This window comes from Scyliorhinus canicula, chromosome 8 (genome assembly GCF_902713615.1).
Source record: "Scyliorhinus canicula chromosome 8, sScyCan1.1, whole genome shotgun sequence".
NCBI lineage: Eukaryota > Metazoa > Chordata > Chondrichthyes > Carcharhiniformes > Scyliorhinidae > Scyliorhinus > Scyliorhinus canicula.
The window spans coordinates 22,489,669-22,515,873 of NC_052153.1; the positions used below are offsets into that span (position 1 = coordinate 22,489,669).

Sequence of the window (26,205 nt, forward strand, 5' to 3'; positions counted from 1 at the left end):
ACTGTGAAAAGCCCCTGGTCGCCACATTCTGGCGCCTGTTCGGGTAGGCCGGTACGGGAATTGAACACGTGCTGCTGGCCTTGTTCTGCATTATAAGATAGCTATTTAGCCCACTGTGCTAAACCAGCCCCTGGTCGGCTGGTCCACATAAAGGTACTGAAAGAAGCAAAAGTGAGAACAGCAGAGGCAGCGGTCACAATCTTTGAATCTTCGTTGGATCTGGGAGCAGTGCCAGAGGACTGGAAGATTTTTAAAGTTGCGCCACTTTTCAAGAAAAGGGAGGGTGTTACTGACACAACAGATGTAATTTCCTCAGCAAATCACTCCCCACAGGGAAGCCTGGTTTATTGATCATAAACCTTTTGTATTTTGAAAATGAGGATGAAAAGCTACTGACCTCAGAAGCATAGAATTCCAGTAACTCCTTAGGATTTAAAAAAATAGAAGATTTATTAACAAGAAAAGAAAATTCACATAGTATTAACGTTACAGTTAAAATAGTCTTCCAGAATAACCACCAAAAAAAACTCTTGGTCAGAGGGCACAGGAAAATGATCTACTTGGTAACAACTCCCTTATAGATTTTTAACTTTGAAAATCCAGTAATATTACCAACGGTGAAGAACTACCGTCACATTAATAAAGGTATACGGCACGACTCCTCAGACACTTCCACTCTGATGCGGAAATCCTAAAGCATTTCTGAAAAAAACAGCGTTTTTGGCTTGACTGGATGGCTGCTTCAAATTCACAACTTTCACACCTTCCCAACAACTATCTGGTCTCAAGACACTTGCCCCACACATAACCACCAGCTAAACGTCTTCCCTACTTATCTCATAATGCAAATTTTAAATCCAACCTATTTATTTGTATATTCAAACTTAACATAACCTCATTATAATTATATGAATCAAATATCTTTATCCTTTTATCTCTCAGTTCATATAGATAAGCTGTCTCTATTAACCTTTCCCCAGGGACCTATGCACACCCAGCCACCTTTACAGGATGCCACCATAAAGTTAAAAAAAAACCAAGGAAATAAACTGGGAAACTACAGGTCACCAAGTCTAACATCGATAGATTATTGGAACTATTATCATGGAGAATGGGTGAATCAGTCGGGATTTGGTAATCATGATTAACTAGATTGATTTCTTTAATTAGGTAACAGTATGGATATTTGGAAGGTTTTTTATAAAAGTGCCTTCGATGAAGCTTGTTAAGAAGTTGGAAGGCTGGAATTAAGTGGAAAGTGCTTTTAAGATTGGTAGGTCGTTTGTAGAGGTGCTCCCCAACAATTAGGTTTGGGTCAATTACTCATTTCATTTTTTATAAATGACCTAGCTTCAGGTGTAGTGATCTGTGTTATAAAATTTGCAGTTTATACAAGACATAATGGATGGTGGTTAGATAATTATAGGCTTTAGAATGAAATAGACAGGATGGTGAAATGAACAGAAGCAGAGCAGCAGTGTGGAGTCATGCCGTTTAGTGGCATTCGTGGAATACCAGTACATAATGCAATTTTGAGAAGTGCAGATTAATAGAGAGACCTTTGTGTGCAACTAAACAAATCCTGAAAGGTGAAAGGGCAAGTTCTTAAAGTAGTTTTAAAAACCATAAGGGTTAGGTGGATTTAAAAATAGATGCAAAAGCATAGAAGCAAGTAGGTTTTATGCTAGAAATTTCTAAACCTTTGGATTGGCCTTATTTGGAGTACTGTGGAAAATTTTCGGCACCATACCTTAGGAAAAATGTTAAGGCCTTTGAAGGGGACAGAAGAGGTTTAGCAGAATGTTACCAGGGATGAGAGGATTCAGTTAGGAGAGGTTGGAAAAGTAGGACTACTATTCTTATAACAGAGAAGTTTAAGAGGTGTCTTGACAGAGAAGATAAATGAAAAATTATTCTCTCTACTAATAAGGTCAATATTGGATTTAATATAATTGGCATGAGATCCAGGTGAGAGACAATAATATTTTTCAGTGAAATCAACATCTGGAATGTTAGTCCTGAAAATGTGGCGGAAGCTGATTGCAGAAATAATTTTATGACGTAGCTCAACAGGGACTTAAGGATGATGACCTTTTTTCAGGTTGCAAACCAGAAGCATGGGTGTGGGATGAAATCCAGCCCAGGCATGATCGGCTGAATGACCCCCTGTGCTATGTGTTCCTATAACTGTGTGATTTGACTCATTGCGTTTCAGCAACCATTTTGTGAGGAAATTTAGAATTAATACTGCCATTTTGCTCTTTATCCATCAACCAATATATTTGTCTGCCTCAAATACTTAACTTGCATTTTCTTAAGGGATGCAAGGATTTCCACTTCAACCACTCTGTGATAAAGCAACCCATGGTCCAGTAACCCCCTCATTTCTCATTTAAACCTTCTCCTAATCTCTCTTGCTGCTTTCTTAAGTGATCATTTAAAATTGTTCATCCTTCATCATCAACTGCCCATGCAAAGGAACGAGGGTCATAAACCATTGCAATGCCATATCTCAAGGTGCATTTTTGGACTTTTTATCTGATCATTCTCATCTGTCGTATTTGTGCCACAAATTACTGGAATGTTGTAAAGATAATGATGCGGTGATGTCATTGCAGCAATAACATCAATCATCTCCTTAACCATTGAAAAAAAATGTAGAGAAATGAGATCAATTGAGATGGAAATGAGAAGATTGATGCAAAATTGAGAGAGAGAAAGGGAAATGGAGAGAGACAAAGCAAAATGGAGAGAGAGTGTTATGACCCTGGACCATACCCCAATATTTAATAATTTTGTAAGACTGAGGAAAGGATACCTCATGCTATTGGGGGTAATGTATTGTCGTGGATAGAGAACTGGTTGGCAGACAGGAAGCAGAGAATAGGAATAAACTGGTTCTTTTCAGAGTGGCAGGCAGTGACTAGTGGGGTATGCGAGGTTCAGTGCTGGGACCCCAGCTGTTCACAATATACATTAATGATTTGGATGACGGAATTGCATGCAATATCTCCAAATTTGCAGACAACATGAAGCTGGGTGGAAGTGTTTGTTGTGAGGAGGATGCAAAGAATCTTGGACAGGCTGGCTGAGTGGGCAATTACTTAACAAATGCAATATAATACGGGTAAATGTGAGGTTAACCACTTTGGTGGCAAAAACGGGAAGGCTGATTATTTGAATGGTGACAGTTTAGGAAAAGGGGAAGAGCAACGAGACCTGGGCGTCATGGTGGAACAGTTGCTGAAAGTTGGCATGCAGGTACAGCAGGCGATGAGGAAAGCTAATGGCATGCTGGCCTTCATAACAAAAGGAATTGAGTACAGGAGTAGGTATGTCTTGCTGCAGTTGTACAGGGCCTTGCTGAGGTCACATCTTGAGTATTGTGTGCAGTTTTGGTCTCCTAATTTGAGGAAGGACATTCTTGCTATTGAGGGTGTCCAGCGAAGGTTCACCAGACTAATTCCCGGGATGGCAGGATTGACATGAAGAAAGACTGGGTCGACTGGGCTTGTACTCACTGGAGATTAGAAGAAACATAACATAAATCCTGATGGGACTGGACAGGCTAGATGCAGGAAGAATGTTCCCGATGATGGGGACGTCCAGAACTAGGGGGTCACAGGCTAAGAATAAGGAGAAAGCCATTCAGAACTGAAGTGAGGAAGAACTTCTTCTTTCAGAGAGTTGTGAACTTGTAGAGTTCTCTGCCACAGAAAGCTGTTGGGGCCAGTTTGTTGGATATATTCAAGATAGGGCTGGACGTGGCTCTTGCAGCTAAAGGGATCAAGGGTATGGAGTGAAAGCAGGAGTGGGATACTGAATTTGTATGATCAGCCGTGATCATATTGAACGGTGGTGAAGGCTCTTGGGGCCGAATAGCCTATTCCACCTATTTTCTATGTTTCTACGTTTCTATGTCACACACCACCCTCCCTTAAAAATAATGAGCCAGCAATATAAACAGGTGGCTTCATTTTACAAAGCCTTTCAACTCTAAACATTTCTCATTACTGAACACAACTAATACTCAAACATATATAACATTTAAGCATGCAAATGTGACATGAGTATAGCCCATTTCAGTCTTCCATCTTCGTACATTCCAGTCTTCTCACATTTCAAAGTAGAGATAAGGTTTAGTAATCATGTGCAGTGATTAGCATAGTTTTCCGATTGCCTCATGACATTCTGACGTCCACTGAAATTCCCTGGTTTTTTTCAGAAGTTCAGTCAGTGGGGCAACCACTGTTAAAATCTGGCATGAAATTCCGATAGAAACCACTCGTGCCCAGAAATTCAGAACTTCTCTCCTCGTTGATGGTATCGAAAACTCCCCAATTGCTTTGGTTTTCATATTCCATGGGGAATGACCATATTCAATTGTATCTCAAATTCACTTTTAGCCAAGTTTACTACCAATCCAGCCTCCTGTAGTTGATCGAATAATTCCTTAAGTGTTCCTTCCATGTTTCACTGAACACCATTATTCGTCAATGTACTCTGCACAATTGTTTAGTCCAGAAATAACATTGTTGATTAATCTTTAGAATGTTGCTGGCACATTCTTCATTCCAAACTCCATAGCTTTAAACTGATACAGTCAATTTGGCACCATAAAAGCCAAAATGTCCCTCGCCCTGTCTGATAAAATATTTGCCGGTATTCTTTGAGTAAGTCAAGTTTGGTAATAAAATTTTCTTCTTCCATCTTTTTAACACAGTCTTCCAAATGAGGAATAGGATACGAATCTGACTTTGTAACTGCTTTGACTTTTCTATAGTCGATACACAATCATCGTGTTCCACCTGGTTTTTGTACCTTCGCACTAGGTGAGCTCCAATCGCTGCAACTCACTTCGATGATATTCTTAAGCCTGCTTTCAATCTCCTTTTGTACCTGTACTATAGTGGATTGAGCCTCTATGGATGTTGTTGAATTGGAGTAGCATTTCCTACTTCTACATCAGATATAATTACTTTTGTACTTCACAATTTATTTCCACAAATGGCTCTATATGACTAATAACTCTTTTAGGTCATTTTGATTTTCCTCCAGAAGCTAACTCAGTAATTTATCCCAATTTCTTATTACTTCCTCATTGTCCGACCTAATTTGAGGAGTGTCACGTTGAGAATAATCTGGATTTATCTCTTCTCCCTGAGTTACAATGACTAACACCATCTCCTTCTTTCCTTCTCTCTCAAAATACCTTTTGAGCATATTGACAAGACATACTCAGTGAGTTTTCCTTCTCTCTGGCCTTTTATCAAATAATTCACCTCATTCAATTTCCTTTCAATTTGATAAGACCCACTAAATCTTGCCATAAATGGCTCACCTACGTTGGTAACAATATTAATACTTTATCCCCACTCACAAAACTATGAACTTTTGATTTCTTATCTGCCTCCTTTTCATCACATGTTGTGACAATTATAAATACTTTCTAGCCAACTCACCAGCCCTAGATAATCTCTCCCTGAAATTTGACACACAATCCAATAACATAGCCTCTGAACGCTGACTCACCAATTTTCTCCTTGATTAATTTAAGTGGTCCTCCTAACGAATGACCAAAACTCAATTTGAATGGACTGAATTTAGTTTATTCATTAGTGCATCCCGCATTGCAAATAATTAAAATAGAATTTCTTTATCCCAAACCTCTGGATAATCCTGACAATAGGCCCTCAATGTGGTCTTTAAAGTTTGATGCCACCTTTTTAATGCTCCTTGTGATTCTGGATTACATGCAGTTGAGTTAAGTTGATTTATTCCTAAACTATTCCTAACTTCCTTGAATAACTTTGACATAATATTGGATCCCTGATCTGACTGGATTTCCTTTGGTAGTCCATATCTGGTAAAAATTTTAGTTAACTCCTCTACAACCCTTTTAGCTGTAATGTTTCCTCATGGAATGGCCTCTAGAAATCTAGTAGACATATCGTTATGGTTAAAAATACTGATTCCCACTTTTTGTTTTAGGAAGGGGTCCCATGCAATCAATTAGGACCCTCAAAAGGTTCCTCAAAGGCTGGAATGGGTATTAAGAGTACTGATTTGATTAATGCTCGAGGTTTCCTATTACCTGACATGTGTGACGGGTGGCAAAATTCCACTACATCCTTTGGCAGTCCAGGCCAATAAAAATATTTTTGTACTTTTGCTTGTGCTTTCTTCACTCCTAAATGACCCCCCACTGGAACCTCACGTGTTACCCACAAAACCTCCTTTCTGGAACCCACCAGTAATACTACATAATGAACTTCTGCCCATTTCTCATCTGCCTGAAAATGTAAAGGTTTCTGTTTTCTCAGTAATACATTATTTCTAATGTAGTAACACTCTCATTTACACTCATTATTTCCGAATATGCTTTCTGATGTAACTGCTTTATCTTGAATCTTGCATAATTCAACCAACTTTCTTGAACTAAAGGTATCCGCTTCATCCACCAAGGACTCTTGTCTTTATCAACCATTTGATCAGACATGGGGCGGAATTCTCCGCAAGGCCCGACGCCGTTGTGAAACCTGGAGAGGTTCACAACGGCGTCGGAAGCCTCTCCCGGCCCCCTATTCTCCCCTCCCCGGGGAGCTAGGAGGGCCGTACCGGGTAACTCGGCCGTCGGGCCTTGTCCCTGGCTTCAAGGCCCAGCGCGCCAAGAATGATGCGGAGCCTAATAACGTCAGCCGCGCATGCACGGGTTGAACAGCTCAAACCCGCGCATGCGCGGGTGCCGTCTTTACCCTCAGCCGCCCCGCAAGACGTGGTGGCTTGATCTTGCGGGACGGCGGAGGGGAAAGAGTGCGTCCCCTTGAGACGCTGGCCCGATGATCGGTGGGCACCGATCGCGGGCCAGTCCCCTCCCGAGCACGGTCATGGTGCTCGATCCCCAATCCGCCCCCCCTAGGCCCCACACTTACCTGGCGCGCCATGTTCACGACGGCAGCGACCAGGTGTGGTAGCTGTCGTCGTGAACAGGTCGGGAACGGCAGGCCGCTCGGCCTATCCGGGTCGGAGAATCCCTTCACGGCGGCCCGCATTTCTCCGAGCGGCATGTCGAAAACCGGGCACGCCATTTTGGGGGGGGTGGGAGAATAGCGGGAGGTGCGGGAGCGGACCTCCCGCTATTCTCCCACCCATCGTGGTTGCGGAGAATCGCAGCCACAGTTTCCGATAACTGAACTTCAGCCTCTCTGTCCAAACTCCTTGAGTTCTCTTCCTCTGTCTCAACTTGTGGTTTTGTGAGCTTGTCAGCACACAGTCAGGAAAAACCCCAGAATATGACTCTCAGTTTGACTTTCCACTGGCTTTTCAGCCACAATAGGCATCACTCCCACCTGTGATTCAGCTCTGTCATTATCCAGGATAATTTGTACTCTTGGAAAAGGTAATTTTTCTGTTACTCCTGCCACCACTTCACTTTTCCCCATCTCTCTTGCCTCACCTTACATAGTGGCACACTACTCCTCTCACCACTAATTCCACATATTACCACCTTTTCTGGCAATGCTCCTTCATCTCTCACCATTAAGGACTGAATTGCTCCTGTATCACTTAAGATCTTAATCTGTTTACCTACTGTACCTGTACACACAAGTAAAACTGTACCCCGCAAATCTTTAGAAAGTTCTCGCACCTGCTTATCCACCAACCTCTGAATAGGCTGTACAATCTGTAGCACCTCTTCCATTTGAGCAATGGTTTTTCTTCCCACTTTAATAAAACCCACTAACTTATCTTGTTTTAATGAGTCTGTCTTCCCAGTATTTTTCTTAAGGACCAACACTGTGATGTCAGGTGTCCAACTTCTAACCTGAGTCAAACTCTCCTTACCACCTCCAACTAGACCTCCTTTGCCTTGACTACCTGTGAATTTCTCATTTACCCAGTTTCTACCCATCACAGAATGAAATTGATGTCGTAAACCAGACTTTGATTTGTGGACTAATTCAAAATCATCTACCATTTCTACTGCCAGTCTAGCAATGTTAACCCTTTGATCTTCCACAAGAGTTCTCGCTACTGCGGGAAGTAAATTTTTTAATTCTTCCAAGATAATTGTTCCCCAAGAGCATCATAGATGTGGTCCATTTTTAATGCTCTTATCCACGTATCAAAATGTTTTTGTTTAATTCTTTCAAATTCTGTGTGTGTCTTAGATTTCTAAACTTCTGTCTGTAAGCTAGTTCATATAGACTTCATATGCACTATATATAGTTTTTCTCACCTCATCATAATCCCTAGATATCTCCTCTGATCGTGATGCAAATCCTACCAGATTTGTTTGAACCAACGCTACTCATATGGCCATTGACCAGTTCTTAGCCACTTTCTCAAATGAGATTTTTAAAAAAAGGCTTCCACATCTTTCTCATGACACCTTGGTTGTGCTTGAATATGTTTAAACATGTCCCTACTACGCTTTTGACGAGGAATTGTTTCTCCTCCCTCTAGACTTTCGTCAGCTTCCACCTTTAACTCCCAACAGTTTCTTTTTGATCTTTTTGCAGTTCTAGTTTCTGAAGTTCAAATTCTCTTTCCTTTGCTTCTCTTTTCCTTGCTAATCTTTCCATTTCTACATCAAGCTTCCTTATTTCTATTTTCTTTTGAAAATCCCTCGCTTTTTCTTTTGCTTCTCTTTCTTTTGCTTGCATTTCTAGTTGTTTCATTTGGAATTGAATTCTAGCTAATTCTAATGATTCAGGCTGTGTGTTTGGCAAATATAAATGCCGAGCTATTGCTTGTATTATCTTTACCTTCCTCACCCCTTCAAATAAAGTTCATTGCAGCTTTTCCGCAAAGCCCAAACGTTTTGTTCTAGCCACCCTTTGTAAACAAACCTGAGTGACCTCTTCCACACCCAGGGACGTTTTTATAACTGAAAGAGCATTCTCCAGTCACTTCCTACTTAAACTTCAAAACCTGAAAGGAAGCAGCAGTTCCCCACATACTCGCTGCCTTTAAATTAGTTAATCCTAAACAAAACAAGGAATTACACTTTAAAATCCTGGACGAGACCCAATTTCATTATGCTCCCGGACCAGATCCCAACAGTGCCTAGGATACTGGACAGAAACCCCAATTTTTAAAAAGATTTTGTAAGACTAAGGAAAGGATGCCTTGCTCCAGGAGTGATTTCACGCAGAATAGGGACATGATATATTAAAACAAACATTATTACTAACACAGTACTAAAATAGCTTTAACATCACACAAAAAAGTGGCGTACAATTACCCCATTAGCAGTGCTCAGAAATACAATGGCACAATAACCCAAACTGCTATCTCTATTTCCACTCAAACGACAAAAAAAAAATCTCGGCTTTCAATCCACTTTCAAATATAATTAGTTCTCGGGAATACCTGCTGTAGAGAGATGTCAGGATATGAGAAAGAGAGATCTTTAAAGAAAAGACCTGAATCCTTTCAGAACCATGCAGAAACTCTTGTGTTTCTTCAGAAGCTATTTCTCAGCTTATTTCAGCTCGCCTTCCAATCACGCAATTCTGAACTGCTTGGAAAGAAATTGTTAATCGGTGTACCGTCATATCTTTAACTGAACTGCAGTGAGAGCAGATGCTTGACTTCTGCTCACATCTCAATCTAAAACTCAACTAAAACTGCTTTTTCTGCAACATTCCAGATACCGTGGCTCCTCTTGTTAATTACATAATCTTACTAATCTGAGACCTAATTAACGCCACAGGGAATCCCCTTAATCCAAACAGTACTCCATTAGTCCAAGGTTTTTACACTGTCTTAATTGCACCTCTGTCTCCCAAAACCTTTCAAACCAGGATTCTTTCACAACACTAATGCAGCAGTCATGCACACAGCTTTTAACACTGCACCAAATACCTATGATATAATAAATCTGACATTCCTGCATTAATCTCGAGAAAGACAAAGGGATGAAAATAGAGAGAATTATAGAGGGGGGGGGGGGGGGAGAGCAATAGAGAGGGGGGAGCAATAGAGAGGGGGGAGCAATGGGGAGAAGGAGGGTGAGCGAGGAAGCAAAAAGGTGAGGGGGGTAGGTGAGCGAAATAGAGAAACATAATAATTTGTAAAGAACAAGCAGAGGAGGAGACTTAAGTTTGTTAGCCAGTTGCGTTTAGAAATTGTTTTGCTTCTTTAGCAGTTAATAAATGTAGGTCAAGATCTCTCTCTCCAGGTGCAATGTCTAAAAGGGGTTAGCGACCATGGACCTCAATTGTAATCTTGCACTGGAGGTGTGGATCATTTTTGCTGATAGTACATTGATCCCCTTTACGAGGGTCTTTAAAAAGTTTGTTTTTTGTCCATCTCGATCTCTTTCAACATCAATCTTTCCTATCACCATCTGACTTTCTTTAGTAATGATTTCTAATTACATGCCCAAGAAATTCCAGCTGTCGTTTCTTGATCTTGGTCAGCAGAATGATTACGTTCACTGATTTTTACTAGCGCTCTTTATCGGTAGTGTGACCTGTCCAAGGTATCTTCATTATTTACCTGTTAAAACCAAAAGTCTGCAGCCACGATTCTTCTTTGCATTGTTTCCCTGCTTGTCCAACACTTGCTTCAATATGTCAGCACTGGTGTTCCAGGATTGGGATTCCAGGATTGTCAACTTCGTTTTCTTGACTAAGTTTGAGGTGATTATTTTCATTTTTTTGAAATAAACCTGGCCATTCCAATCATGCATCGTATTTCTTGGTTGTACTCTCTGTTTGATGTTAACATACTTCCTAGGTAACAAATGTTGTCTGCCGGTGTGACTTTTTATTCTTTAATGTCATCTTACATTCTGGTGTAACTTTCTTTTCGGACACTGCTGACATTTTTGTTTTCTTACAATTTATGTTCAACTGTTTCACTTACTACAACATCCAAATATTTTGCAGTTTCTCTTCAGAATCGGCAGTAAGAACATTGTCAGCAGCATATCTTATATTATCGAAGTTTGAACCCCCCACTAATAATCTAGGAATATTTTCAAACATTCTTTGGAATATTTTCACTGTGCAGATTGAATAAGTCTGCAGATCAACATAGGCATTCAAAATATACAAGCATTCTTGATCTATGAAGTATAGAACTAGAGGCCCTGCCCATCATGATCAGGAACAGGAAAAATTCATTGAGCACATTGTTCCGATGAAAATAGTAAAACATAAAAATCTTTTCAACCTCCATTGCTGACAAGCCAGACCCAAGGTCGTCCCATCCTCTTGTCTTGCAAACGATACTTGCGCCTGCGCACACTGAGGCAGAGCTCCAGATCATCATAAACACACTCACCGAGGCACACGAGAGCAGGGACCTTACACTTAACTTCCGTAATGCAAAGGTCCTCTACCAACCTGCCCCCGTCATACATCAGTGTCAGTGTTCCCGCTCGGGCCAACATTCCCAGCAGCGAAGCATTGAGCATGCTCAATCAACTCCGCTGGGCGGGTCACATCATCCCATGCCTGACACGAGACTCTTGAAGCAAGCACTCTACTTGGAACTTCAAGACAACAAGCAAGCCCAAGGATGACAGAGGAAATGCTTTGAGGACGCCCTCAAAACTCTTGGGAAAAGTGCAACATCCCCACTGACGCCCGAGAGTCCCTGACCCAAGACTTCCCGAAGAGAAGAAAAAGCATCCAGAAAGGAGCTGAACGCCAAGCGTTTCTTCACAGAAAGCAAGCTGACACTAAGGGGTGACAGCGAAAGGAATATGTGGCAGCCCCGACACCTCAATCACTCGCTCCTCCGACTATTATCTGTCCCACCTGTGATAGAGACCATAGGTCGTGCATCGGACTCCTCAGTCAATTGAAAACTTATTTTTAGTTTGGAAGCAAGTCATCCTCGACCCCGAGGGACTGCTTAAGAAGAAGAAAACAATAATTTCTGCCAAACAACATGCTAACGTTCATTTAGATGGCCTTCTGCCATCATGGTGGTTGCATGATGTAATGTTAATAAACGATAATCAATTAGTGGACAGTAAGGACATAAACGTTACAAGGAAGCCCCTGAAAACACTTTGGGAGCTACAAGTCCAAAGTCACCTTTTTCCTCCCATGTTCTACTTCATGTTTCATATTACTCGTATTCTAAATCCAAAAATGTTATTTTCAGCAAGAGATCTATCTAATTTAAATTTGAATATCAAGGCAGGCTTAATTTCAACACCAACAGAAATATGTAATGCAAGGCTGGCACATAAGATTGTCAAGACAGATAAAAATAATTACAAAATATCTCTGGGAACAATTCATGACTAGCTGAAGGTGAGACTCCTTAATGGGCCTGCAAGGCTGACTGTCCTGTCAGGAGCATAGGTCATGCCATTGACAGGGAACTTGCGATCATGAATTACCAGCTCTAAACACAGAAGAATTCCTGTCAAAATTCAAGCAAATTCATGATTGCAATAAACGGCAATTGGAGCCTCACAACGAGGCGGCAGTTTTTGGCAGCTTGGGGAGGCTAAAGAGCCTGTATATGTCTGACAATTTGTGGACATTTGGAATGGATAGACTATGTCTTTTACAGCCAAAATGCTGCATGTTGTTTTGAATCAATGATGGGGCATACTGTTAAGGTGTCATTGTTTTTCCACCAATTACTGGCACATCATCTTTCTCTTCTCACTGTCAAAATGTTTCAGAATTTTAAAACATCTATAAATATCCTTAATTTTCTGTACCAAAATGCAAATAACTTCAAGTGTCTGCTTGTTTTCCTATCCCTGGCATTTTAGTGAAATTCATGCTTCCACTGTATGGTTTAATGACTTACCTTTCCAATATTGTGACACCCAAAATTTATTTTGGTGATCTAATCAATATTTTACATAAATTGATCTTTTTACTGTTACGTTCTATGCTGCTATTTTATAATGCCGTGTCCTAATGACTGTCCTTTGGCTTTTTCTTCCTTTTAGGTAAATAATGCATTTGAACCTCTAGGTGTCTCTGTTCATCCACACCATTCAATGTCTTTTCAGTGTGCATAAAATCTCAGAAAATGTATTGTCTCACACACTTAACTTGCATCTACCACTTACTTTGTCTGATCATTCTGCTAACTACCTATGTCATCGTGAAGTCTTTTACAGCCCCTCACTGTTTGCCAAATCCTCTAACACTTGTTTTAGCAGCAACTACTGCCTCTGCCCAAGTCCAAATCATCGCGGTATGGAGAACGAGGTAAACACTTCTAACCCATTTCCTAGTACATGTTTACTCTAACTCTCGGTTTCATGTCTTATCAGCTAATTTTCTATCCATGCTGCTACATTTCCACGTAACATTTGTCTGAAATTTTCTGAGAATATCCCTTGTGAGATAGTTTCTCGAATGCCTTCTATGAATCATTTACACTGTATATGTTGCGTTCCTCTTGCTCTTCCTCAGAAACAAAAATCAAAAGCTTGCTCAAATTGGTTAAACACTATTTACTTATTAAAAATCCATGCTGACTCTCTCGATTTTGTAGACATTTCAAACTAATAATTTAAATTTGAAATAATGGATTTGCCCACTCTCATGGCCACGTGAAATGCATTTGCATAAAGTGGTCCATGAGCTAAGAACGTGTGTGCGATCGTGTCTGTGTGTGTGTGCAAGTGATTCAGTATAAAAATAACCCCACAGTCAAACTTTAATCTTAAAGAAAATAAACGTTAGTTTATTATTGCACCAAGTTCCTCTCCATTAACTGCAGTTTTTGGACATTTTTTTATTATCCTCTACTGTGAAGAAAGAGGCAAAATATTTGTTCAGTGCATCTGGCATACCTGTGTGTTCCCCATTATTACCTCACGAATATCGTCCTCCAAAGGGCCAACATTTACTTTAACTATTATCTTTCTCTTTATATATTTACAGAAGCTTTTGGTGTCAATGTTTATGTTTTCTAATAGTTTTCTTTTGTAGTTCATCTTGATTCTTTTGATTTCATTTTTAGTAGCCTTTTGCTGAACCGTAAAGTTCACCCATCCTGCAGCTTACCGCTAGTTTTTGCAGTATGGTATGCCCTAGTTTTGCCTTTGTCTTCCTTGACTTCATTGTTTAGCCATGGAACATTTTTCTCCCTTTTACAATTCCTCTTCCTCTCAGGAATGTACTTTAATTGAGAGGTATTTAATATCTCCCTGAACATTCGCCATTGTTCCTCAACTGTCCTACCTTCAATTATTTGTGCCCAGTCTACTTGGACCAATTCTTTCCTCAGGCCTGTATAATTATCTGTTCAACGCTAAAACTCTAGTGTGGCACCCTTGTCTTTGCTCGCTCAATCTGAATTTGAAATTCTAGCATGCTGTGATATCTCCTTCCAAGAGGATCCTTAACAAAAAGGCTATTTATCAACCCTTCTTCATTACATAATACTAAAGTTAAAATAGTTTGCTCCCTCTTTAGATCCATAACATATTGGTCTAAGGAGCAATCCCTCATATATTCTATTAAATCTCCCTCGAGGCTACCCGTGCCAATTTGATTCATCAAGTCAATATGCATGTTACAATCACCATGATTACCATCGTGTCCTTCTCACAAGCCCTCATTATTTCTTAGTTTATACTATGCCCCACTTTAGAAGTATTGCTCGGGGGCTTGTAAGTTACTCCTACCAAGGTTTTTTTTCCCCTTGTTTTTTATTTCCACCTAGCTCGATTCAACATTTTGGCCCTTAGTTCCAATAACATTTTTTTTTTAAATTTAGAGTACCCAATTATTTTTTCCAATTAAGGGGCAATTTAGCGTGGCCAATCCACCTACTCTGCACATTTTTGGGTTGTGGGGGCGAAACCCACGCAGACATCGGGAGAATGCAAACTCCACACGGACAGTGACCCAGAGCCGGGATCGAACCTGGGACCTCAGTGCCATGAGGCAGCTGTGCTAACCACTAGGCCACCGTGCTGCCCTCCAATATCATTTCTTAATGCAATCTTGATGTCATCTTTAGCCAATAAAGCAACTGCACCTTCTGTTCCATCGTGCATATCCTTTCAGAATACTGAATCCCCTTGGACATTCAATTCCCAATCCTGGTTCTCCTGCAACCATGTTTAAGTAATCCCCCCCAAATCATACCCATTTATCTTTACTTGTGCCGTCAGCTCTGAATACTGCATGCATTTAGGTACAAGGTTTTTAAATATGTCCTATCAATTTGTCTTTCCCTTGCAGGATTTTCTTGTGCACTATCCTTTCACACATTCTGACCTCCTTCATTAATCTCTGATAAAGCTCGGCCTCATCCCCAATTTTCACTCCCAGAGTCACCTCACATTTTGATTTTTTTTGGGTTTCCTTTCCCCTCCGTATTTGTCAGACTAGCCCTGCCTGTTCATTCTATTCACCTCTACTTTCTCCTCACACTTTGGTTCCCATTAACCATTATATTTCTTGCAGTTTAATGTTTCCCAAACCCCCCCGCCCCCCTTGCTTGTTTATAAAGTCCTTGTGACCACCCTCTTTATCCTTTCTGCTGGAACACTAGTCCCAGATCGGTTCAGCTGGAGACCGTCCCAATGGTACAGATCCCTCCTGTCCCAATACTGATGCCAGTGCCCCATGAAATGGAACCCCTTTTCCCCACATCACTCGTTTATCATGTGTTTACTTCCCTAAAGTTCCCATCCCTATGCCAATTTGCACTTGGCTCAGGTAGTAATCCAGAGATTATAAACCTTGAGGACCTGTTCTTTAATTTTGTTCCTAGTTCTTGACAATCCACAAACAGATTCTCTTTCCCAGTCATTCCTGTGTTGTTTGTCCCAATGTGACCACAACAACTGGATCCTCCCCCTCCCGCACCAATATCCTTTCAAGCTAGTTAGAGATGCCCCTCACCCTGGCACTGGGCAGGCAACATACCGTGCTGGACTCTTGGTCTTGCTTACAAAGGATGCTCTCAGTTGTCCTAATTATAGAATCCCCTGCAACTACCACTTGTCTTTTTGCTCCTTTAGCTTGAATGGCCTCCTGTACCACGGTGCAGTGGTCGGCTAGCTCACCCTCCCTACAATCCTTTTCCTCATCCACACAGAGAGAAAGTACCTCATACTGGTTGGACAAGGTCAAGAGTTGAGGCTCCTCCATTTCTGAATTCAGGTCCTTCTACCTGCCTCAGTTGCAGTACCGTGCTGTACCTGAACACTGGCCGAATTTGAGGTACTTACTCTGCAGGGTGTGACTGCCTCCTGGAAAAAAAGCAACCAGGTAACGGGTTGTGCCACAATGTCTGAAGCTCAGACTCCAGCTCATCAATTCTGAGCCAAAATTCCTCGAGCAACAGGGTAGCATGGTGGTTAGCATAAATGCTTCACAGCTCCAGGGTCCCAGGTTCGAGTCCCGGCTGGGTCACTGTCTGTGTGGAGTCTGCACGTCCTCCCCCTGTGTGCGTGGGTTTCCTCCGGGTGCTCCGGTTTCCTCCCACAGTCCAAAGATGTGCGGGTTAGGTGGATTGGCCATGCTAAATTGCCCGTAGTGTCCTAATAAAAGTAAGGTTAAGGGGGGGTTGTTGGGTTACGGTTATAGGGTGGATACGTGGGTTTGAGTAGGGTGATCATGGCTCGGCACAACATTGAGGGCCGAAGGGCCTGTTCTGTGCTGTACTGCTCTATGTTCTATGTTCTAACAAACACTTGTTGCAGACGTAGTTAATGGGACCTGCCAGCTCCCACATCATGCAGCTGCAGCACAACACCTGCCCAGCCATCTCTACTCAGTTAATTAATTAATTAGTTCTGCAGTGTTTTTTTTTCAAATTTAGCACTGATTCCCTACCAGCCATTCAGGTCACAGCTTTCTTGTGTTGTCAGTTTTTCAGTTTGTTTCTGCTTCAGTGGAATCCCGATGCTCACTGCTCTGCCCTCCGAAAATGCTCCCTGCACATTAGGCCTCAAATTCCCCAGGTAAGTTACTTTATATACTCTCCGCCTTCCGATACTGCTCCCTGGAGACTAGGCCACGAATCCCCGAGGTAAGTTACTTTATATAGTCACTATTCCGATGCTCCGCCCTTCGAGACTGCTCCCTGGAAACTAGACCGCGAATCCCCGAGATAAGTTACTTTATAAACTCACCTTTCCGATGCTCCGCTCTCTGGGATAGCTCCCTGGTGACTAGGCTGCGAATCCCCGTATACTCACCGTTCCGATGCTCCGCTCTCTGGGACTGCTCCCTGGAGACTAGGCTGCAAATACCCGAGGCAAGTTACTTTATATACTCACCGTTCTGATGCTCCGTCCTCTGGGACTGCTCCCTGGTGACTAGGCTGTGAGTCCCCGAGGTAAGTTACTTTATATACTCACCGTTCCGATGCTCCGTCTTTCGAGACAGCTCCCTGGAGACTGGGCTAATCCGTCTCTGAGATATAGGTGTGAGATTGGTGCTTAAATTCCTCCTTTCCGAAGTGAAGGAATTGAAACTTGAGGTTCAGTTTAACTGCAAAGATGACTATTGCTATTGGATGCTCTTTTCTTGCCTTTTCTTTTTTGCGTTTGGCTTCTTGGCTTGCCTCTTGGCTTGCCTTTTCGGGTGGACTCATCAGGTCAGCAGGTTTTCGAAAATCGGAAAGGTTTCCTTTTTCTCGCTAATTCTATGGTTATGGAATTTGCAGATTGCATGGGCTCATTTGGTAGAACAGCAGTTGATTTCCTAAACCTTCCTTTTGTCCTCCCTCGGCTAAGGATCCTCGCTGTTGTGGCCTGGGTTTTCCCTGGGGATTCTTTTTTATTCCTTCATTGGATGTGGGCATTAATGGCAAGGCCAACATTAGTTGCCTATCCCTAATAGTCCTTGAACTGAGTAGCTTATTTCATAAGACACTTAAGAGTCAACCACTTTGCTGTGGATCGGGAGTCACATGTAAGCCAGATTTCCTTCCCTGAAGGACATTTGTGAACCATATGGATTTTTCTGACAATCAATGATAATTTTGTGGTAATCATTACTGAGACCAGCTTTCAATTCCAGATTTTATTTCCAATTAATTGATTTTCTTAATTGAATTTAAATTCCACCAGCAGCCGAGGTGGGATTTGAATCCCTGAGTCATCTATACTTAACGGTAGCTCCCTTCTCTCTCCACAGATGCTGTCAGACCTGCTGAGTTTGTCCAGCATTTTCTGCTTTCGTTTCAGATTCCGGCATCCGCAGTAATTTGCTTTTACCCCAGAGCAATTAGCCTGGACCTCTAAATTATTAGTTCAGTGACATAGCCAGTATGCTTCCATGTCCCTTTTCTACACCCTATCTCCCAAGATGCTTCCTGCAGCCTCCTTTTATGCAGTTCAAAAAACGCAAAAATGACTGCTATGTTAATGTTCAAGGAGCTGGTGTTTAACCAGGCAAAGAAGTTAATTTTGTTGTTACCCTTTGAAGTCCCTTCCTGTTTCCTATTCCCTCAGAAGTAAAAGGGTGAAGGGTGGGGGAGTGGACCTAGGTAGGGTGCTCTTTCAAAGGGTCGGTGCAGACTTGACAGGCGAAATGGCCTCCTTCAGCACTTTTAAGAATTCTATTTTCTAATTTAGAAGGTTCAGTGGACTTCCCCGGAGGAGACTTTTGTATGCTAATTACACTTTGTAGCCAGCTCTAGAGATAAGTGTATGACAAGGTTTGAAGAAACACCGAAAAATGCCGTGTTGTCTGTACTTCAATTTTAAAAAAACTTTTAAACTCAAATGTACAGTTGTCCTTAAAATCTGTAATATCATAATTAGAGTTTCATCCAAGATATATTCTTAACTCCAGTGATATCAGTTGCTTCTGCATACTGCCTGATCTTATTTTTTAGTTTGTTTACTTCTAGGGCGTGCAGTTATAGAGTATGATAATATTATCCCTTGTGACATCAACTGGATAGTCATATTTTTTGCATATGTAATTCACTAATCTTTCTAGAAAAGAGGCCAAAAGTCAATGTTAAACTGCTTTTTTTCTTCAGTAAGGTAAATATATAGAATGGCCTTGATGATCAGACTCACTTTATTCATTGGCATAATGTATTTTGCATAATAACAGTAAATGAAGAATACATCACATGAACTCATAGTAGTGAATTGTTTGATTTAATTTGCACATAAAATGGCTTTCAGCTATCCTCCAGTTTTTTCTGAGCCTTGTATTGTTACTATTTCAAAAACCCTGTGTTATGGCCTCTTTATTTATCCCCTGACTCTCCCTGCCATACTACAGAAATTAAAGGACTTTTGTGAGGTTTTTGATCGCCTAGTCAAGCTAATAAATAGACAGGGAACACTGGAAATGCTCAGCAGGCCGTGGCAGCATCTGTGGAGGGGCAAAGAGAGTTAATGTTTTGGATCAATGATCTTTCACTAGAACTTGGGATAGTTGGAAAGCTTTAAGCAGGTGAAATGGGGAGGGTGGGAAACAGAACAAAAGCAGAGATATGTGACGCGGGTGGAAGATGGGAGTTAAATGACGAGAGTCATGTCTGCGAAAGGTACATTGATGAACAGTTGCCACCCTAAAACAAACACAAGGGTATGATCGAAACATGTGAAGCAAGCGAATCAAAATGGGCACAAAAATTAGTCTGAAATTGTTGAATGAATCTGGAAGGCAATAAATTAGTCATTATTTAGATTATGTGGAAAATTACTTTGTTTATTTGCTTAAAAATGATATCTTGTGTGGGGGAAGTAGGGCAATAAAATCCCAAAACATGATGCTTGCTTTTTGCTTCTCCCTGTTTTCCCCCCACCCTGCTCTCCCCCGAGCTTTTATTGACAAAGGCACTGTTAGCTGCTCTATCCCAAAGCACAGTTTGCATATTTAAGAAATATTAAAAATTGTGGCCTGAGTCTCCTCTTTTGTTTTTAACAGCAAACGATGTGCCATCAGGACCCAGTGACATGCCAACTTTGCTGTTTTGTTTTTCAGAAAGATTTTATTTTCTGTATATACTTGTACAAATTCTAGGCCATTTGTTAATGCTTAGTTATATAATGTGAAACATAGAAGATGGGAAATTACATGATCTTGTTTCCCTTTGTTTAATTTGAAAAATTTCTTGAATTTCCAAAAGTTTTAATTTTTAAAAGCGAGAAATCAGTCAATATTGTATTCATTACTTTGTTAAGGTACACTGACAATCACTTTGTTAAATGACAATTACATTAAGGCATTGTTAAATTGGTGATGGATATTGATACTTCTATAAGTGGGACCAACTGGAACACTGAGGGGTTGGGGGGGGGGGGGCGGGGGGGGGGGGGGGGGGGGGGGTGAACTCTACAGGCTTGTGAATAAGTCTGTCTTGAAGTAAAGACTTGGCTTCAGACTCATTCTTCCCTCATTGTATGGCTAATGGACTTAACACCATTTACTGTTTAAAAAATGTTTCCTGATGCTGCTCTGGTTCTTTTGCCAATCACCTTAACCTGTATCTTCCGATTACCCACCCGACTGCCACAGTAAACAGTTTCTTATTTACTTGAATGTCCAATTCACCTAACAGCACGCGAGAGGCCTCACGTGAGATTTAACGGCCCCATCGCATCACTGAATGGGGCGCGACGAGGTCATTCGATCACGCCCTCTCTTTGGCCACTCAACTGCATCATTCTTCTCCAGTGCTACAATTTAGGCTGTGTTATTACAATGTCTAGTAGGTATGGAAGCATAGTGGTTAGCACCAGGGCTATCACAGCACCAGGGTCCCAGGTTCGCTTCCAGGCTTGGGTCACTGTCTGTGTGGAGTCTGCACGTTCTCCCTGTGTCTGCATGGGTTTCCTCTGGGTGCTCTGGTTTCCTCCCACTAGTCCTGACAGACGTGCTGTTAGGAGAATTGGACATTCTGAAACCTCCCTCTATCTACCTGAACAGGTGCCGGAATGTGGCGAGTAGGGGCTTTTCACAGTAACTTCATTGCAGTGTTAATGAAAGCCTACTTGTGACAATAAAGATTATTAATGATTAATGATCTAAAGCACAAAACTGTCCTTCATTTGATATTGAGTCGCTGTCTCATTGTGAAGTCACAGGATAGCTGCTGTGGTAAATGTCACCCCAGTCCCAGAGGACCATAGCTTGCTTTCCCCTTTAAGAGCTGGCTGGTGGCAATTTAACCTAAGGGTCACCACACCCCAAGCGAGGGCAAGTTTGAGAAGGCGTGACCTTCATGGATAACCTCAGCTGGCAGGGGAATTGAACCCACGCTGTTGGTGTTGCTCTGTATCACGAACTAGATGTCCAGCCAATTGAGCTAAACCAAGCCCCTAAAATGAAAATGAAATGTTACACTGGTACAGTTCTTTTGAAGTTTGGGCTCAAAAATACTAGAAGCAGAGCGTAGTGAGAAATTTATTCTGCTCCTGGATGTGGTATACTTGGTGCTGACCCTGGTTGTGCAGCACTAATTTCTCTAACCTTAATGATCACACTATTTTAAAGCATTTTCAGGTTGAGAAAAAAATAGATAATTAACTCTACAACATATTTGTTTCATATACAGCCTGATAACCTCATGGAAAGGAGATCTCAAATCGATACTGATGCAGCTGAGTCACCATCCAAGCAACATAAAACAAAACCGCTTATCCCAGAAATGTGCTTTACGTACAGTGAAGAAAATAATGATCTATACCCTACCAATACATTTATTGAAGAGGATGGAACTAGTTTGCTGATATCTTGTGCAAAATGCTGTCTACAGGTTCATGCAAGTAGGTGTTATTTTCTTTGCGCTGCTCACTTGTAACATTGAATTTGGGATTGGAATGATAGTTGTGACACTCTTCTTTGACCTTTAGGTTGTTATGGTGTTCCACTTCATGAAATCCATGATGGTTGGACCTGTTCTCGTTGTATAATTGGTGCATGGACTGCAGTAAGTATTTGCATTGATGCATTCAATAATTTTACCTTCTGGCAAAAGTGGAAAGTACAATGTGTTAATAGATCTCTAGGATGCTATTAATATGCTTCAAAACCAGTAAATTGCCACAAAGACGGATTTGTTTGGATTCTGAACCTTTAATTTGCAAGTACACATAAAAGTTCATTTTAAAATGGAAGTTCTTCAGTTTAGTGTTAATTATACTGATAGGTTGATTAAAAATTACCAATGGACCTCTCAGTAATCCTTTATGCTGATGCCTGTACCTAATGTCCCTTCTCTCTCTCCCCACCCCACGCACATGCACACACACAGCCTTGGCTATGTTTCAGAGAGAAAGGTTGATGTTCACTTTCACTCAGGACAGAGAGAAGGGGAAGCAGCAGAAAGGTTTTAGTAGATCTGTTCTGAACAAATGGCTGCCAAATGTCTACTTTCCTCCTCAGATTGTGCCATTAGTTCAGAATCCAATTGTTCGGTAGATGTTAATTACCTATCTGATAAGATTTTTCTTAATTCCTTAATGGTAGTGTACAAACAAAGGGCAGAAGTAGGCCATTCATCTTCTGGGCCTGTTCCATCATTTAATAAGGCCGTGGCTGATGTTAGGATCCTGCGTGAGAACCAAACTATTTGCGATTTGCAACAATCTCTACTATTGTCGCAAGTAGACTTACATTAACTGCAATTCAACATTACAAGTGAGCAGCGCAAAGAAAATAACACCTACTTGCATGCACCTGTAGACAGTATTTCGCACAAGATATCAACAAACTAGTTCCATCCTCTTCAATAAATGAATTGGTAGGGTACATTAACTGCAATGAGGTTACTGTGAAAATCCCCTAGCTGCCACACTCCGGCGCCTGTTCGGGTACACTGAGGGAGAATTCAGAATGACCAATTCACCCAACAAGCACGTCTTTCGGCACTTGTGTGAGGAAACCGGAGCACCCGGAGGAAACCCACGCAGACACGGGGAGAAAGTGCTGACTTGGCACAGACAGTAACCCAAGCGGGAATCGAACCTGGGACCCTGTCGCTGTGAAGCAACAGTGCTAACCACTGTGCTACCGTGCCGCCCATGTGAGGAAATGTTTCTGCACCACAAGAGTGATAACACTGACCGATAGGTATCTTTTATAAAGTTGCAGATTGTGCTTGAATACAATCTGCTGGTCAGAATTCCGATGGGCCACAGCACCTCATGGATGCCCTGTTTAAAACTTTGAGTTCTGTTCTGAAACTATCACATTTAGCTTCTTCTCTTGGGCAGTCTCTGAGCGTCGATAATGACTTGCTTCCATTCCAGGGGGGTGGGTTCTGCTCAATAGTTGAATCCAGAATCCTCAGACTCTGCCACAGGTTTGGCAGGTGGTGTTTGATGAGGTGGGTGGGTGGGACGATCTGATTTCTGTGCTCCCCTGCTGCTGTTTTTGCTTGGCCTCTGTGTGTTCCACCCTACAACGCACGAGACGAATGGCGTCTTTGCGGATGTTTTTTCTCCAGTTTGTGTGTTCTAAGGCAAGCGATTCCCGCATGTCAATGGGGATGTTGCATTTATTTAGGGAGGCTTTCAGAGTGTCCTTGTAGCGTTTCCACTGCCCTCCTAGTGATGGCTTGCCATTGTGGAGCACGGAATAGAGCACTTGTTTCAGGAGTCTCGTGTCGGGCATGTCGGGCAATCTGGCCCTCCTATCGCAGCTGGTCAAGCATGACCAGTGCCTCGATACTGCCGATATTGACCTGGGAGAGGGTGCTCACGTTGGTATGCCTATCCTGCCAGTGGATTACAGGATTTTGCGGAGGCAACGTTGGTGATATCTCCAGGGATTTGAGGTATCTTCTGTACATTGTTCATTTAGCATGGTAGTAGTCTCACACAACACAGTGGATGGTATCCTCAGTGTGAAGAAAGGACTCATTCTCTACAAGGGCTCTGTGGTGGTCACTCCTGCCAGTATCATGGATAGATGCATCTATGACGGGTTGTTTGATGAGGTTAAGGTAAAGTAGGTTTTCTTCCCATGTTTTTCCCCTCACAGGGCAGCTCCTTATATATCACTGTGCTACCACCTCTTCTCGGTCTGCTCTGTGGTGGGACAAGTCGTGCCCAGGAATGATAATGGAGGAATCTCAGGCATTGGCTGTAAAGTTTGATTTGGTGCATATGACTGAGTCAGACTGTTGCTTTTCTTTTTTTTAAATAAATTTAGAATACCCAATTACTTTTTTCCAATTAAGGGGCAATTTAGCGTTGCCAATTCACCTACCCTGCATATCTTTGGGTTGTGGGGCGAACCCCACGCAAACACGGGGAGAATGTGCAAACTCCACACGGACAGTGACCCATAGCTGGGATCGAACCTGGGACCTCGGCGCCGTGAGGCAGCAGGGCTAACCCACTGTACCACTGTGCTGCCCGACTGTTGCTTTTCTAATCTGTGCGCTGGTCTCCCAATTTTGACAAGTCCCCATATTTTAGTGAGGAGGACGTTGCAGGTTTGACTGGGCAGGGTGTACCTTTGTGTTTTCGGAAGTAGCAGCAGGAGTAAGCCATTTGGCCTCTCTAACCTGCTCTACCATTCACCTAGATCTGCCTCTCTGCGATTTTCCCACACAATTCCCACATCCCACGATATCTTTCATATCTGGAAATCTTTTATTTCCAGTGCTTAGATCAATGCCTGGTGGCTCTTCCAGTTTTATTCCAATTCTGCTTTTCAGTAGCGATTTGATAGAACTGAGTGGCTTGCTAAACCATTTCAGAGGGCAGTTAGCACATTGCTGTGGGTCTGAAGCGCATGTAGGAGACCAGGTTAGAACTAAGACCTAATAAATGTACAGCACAGGAACAGGCCCTCCAGCCCTCCAAGCCAGTGCCGATCATGGTGCCCTAACTAAAAACAAAACCTTGTGCCCATACTCAGTCCATATCCCTCTATTTCCTCCCTGATCATGTAGCCACCCAGATGCCTCTTAAATGTTGCTAATGCGCCTGCATCCACCACATCCTCTGGCAGCGCATTCCAGGCACTCACCACTTTCTATGTGAACAACTTACGGATGGCAGATTTCTTTCCCAGAAGGACACTGGTAGTTTAAATGGGTTTTAAGATTATCCAATAGCATTCATGATCACTATGAACAAGACTAGCATTTTATACCAGTTTTAGTAATTAATTAAATTAAAAATCTCCCAGAAGCTGGGTCGATTTTGAATTCATCAATGGGGCATTGGTCCTGGTCTCTGGATTATCACTTCAATAGCGTTATCCTTGTGATACCATCCCCTGACCAAATCAAAAACATATTTAGAGTTAGTGTTACTACCACTCAATTGCCAATTGGTATGAATTTCTACAATATTTTTAAAAACTGCAAAACCTAGATTCTTAGCATTGGTACAATGGTGAAGAAAGGCAGTTCTTAAAGCAAAGGGTTTGATCACTCTGCTGGGCAGCTTTCTCTCGATCTCCAAACAACGGGACAGAGATAAATGAGTAAACTCTGGGAAATCAGAGATCTCTAAGAACTATAGAATGGCGATATTGCAGGATTCAGTTACCCAAATATAGAGTGGTATAATGTTCGAGTGAAGGGGAAAGGAAGGGAAGGAATTTCTGAAATGTGCTCAGAAGAACTTCCTTGGCAGGTATGTTACCTATTCAACTAGGAAAGCGGCATTGTTGGATTTGGTGCTGGGGAATGAGATGGACCAGGTGGTTCAAGTGTCTGGAGGGGTGATACTTGGGTAAAAGCGATCATTGCATCTTACCATTTAACTTTGTCATGGAGAGGAGCAAAAAACAAGCAAAAGTAGAACTTCTAAATTGGAAGAGTATTAACTGCAGTGTGGTGAGAAGTAATCTTGTCAGGGTAAAATGGAACCAAAGACTGACAGAAAGACACTGCAGTGGAACAATGGGTGATCTTGAAGGAGGAGGTGTTTCATGTATTTCCAAAAATACAGTTAAGGGAACAATAAAAAGGGAGATGGAGAATATGATGAAATAAATAGAGGGTGTTCAATGCCAGGTGAATTCTTGAAGCAATAATCAGGCCAAGTACAGTGAGTTGAGGGGCAAGGGAAAAGAAAAGCAAGATTGTCAAAGGGAGAATGCGAGGATAGGATGGCATTATTTAGCATGACAGGGAACCCCAAAACCCTCTTCCAGCGAACCAGGTGATAACAGTTGGGTTGGGGTCTCCGGGACAAAAATGCTTAGAGGCACAGGGCAGTTATAATACAGAATAAAGCATTGGTGTTCAGAAGAAGATGCTGATGAAATATCAGTAGGAGTAGAGATAGAGGTAATAGATTTGGTGAAAGTTGAT

General features: G+C 41.9%; 1 protein-coding gene across 5 annotated transcripts in view; it reads left to right on the forward strand.

The window, feature by feature from the left end:
• LOC119970159 (lysine-specific demethylase 4C-like) overlaps nt 1–26,205 on the forward strand; it is a 478,393-nt gene that overhangs the window by 263,572 nt on the left and 188,616 nt on the right. For 3 of the 5 annotated variants that reach the window (XM_038804261.1, XM_038804264.1, XM_038804263.1), the window contains exons 14-15: nt 21,484–21,694; nt 21,782–21,858. The exons of 1 other annotated variant lie outside the window; for it this stretch is intronic. In XM_038804261.1, the coding sequence (XP_038660189.1) occupies nt 21,484–21,694; nt 21,782–21,858 (288 nt within the window). Of the gene's footprint in view, nt 1–21,483; nt 21,695–21,781; nt 21,859–26,205 lie in introns of those variants that run through there. One more of the 5 variants, XM_038804267.1, reaches the window with a different exon arrangement.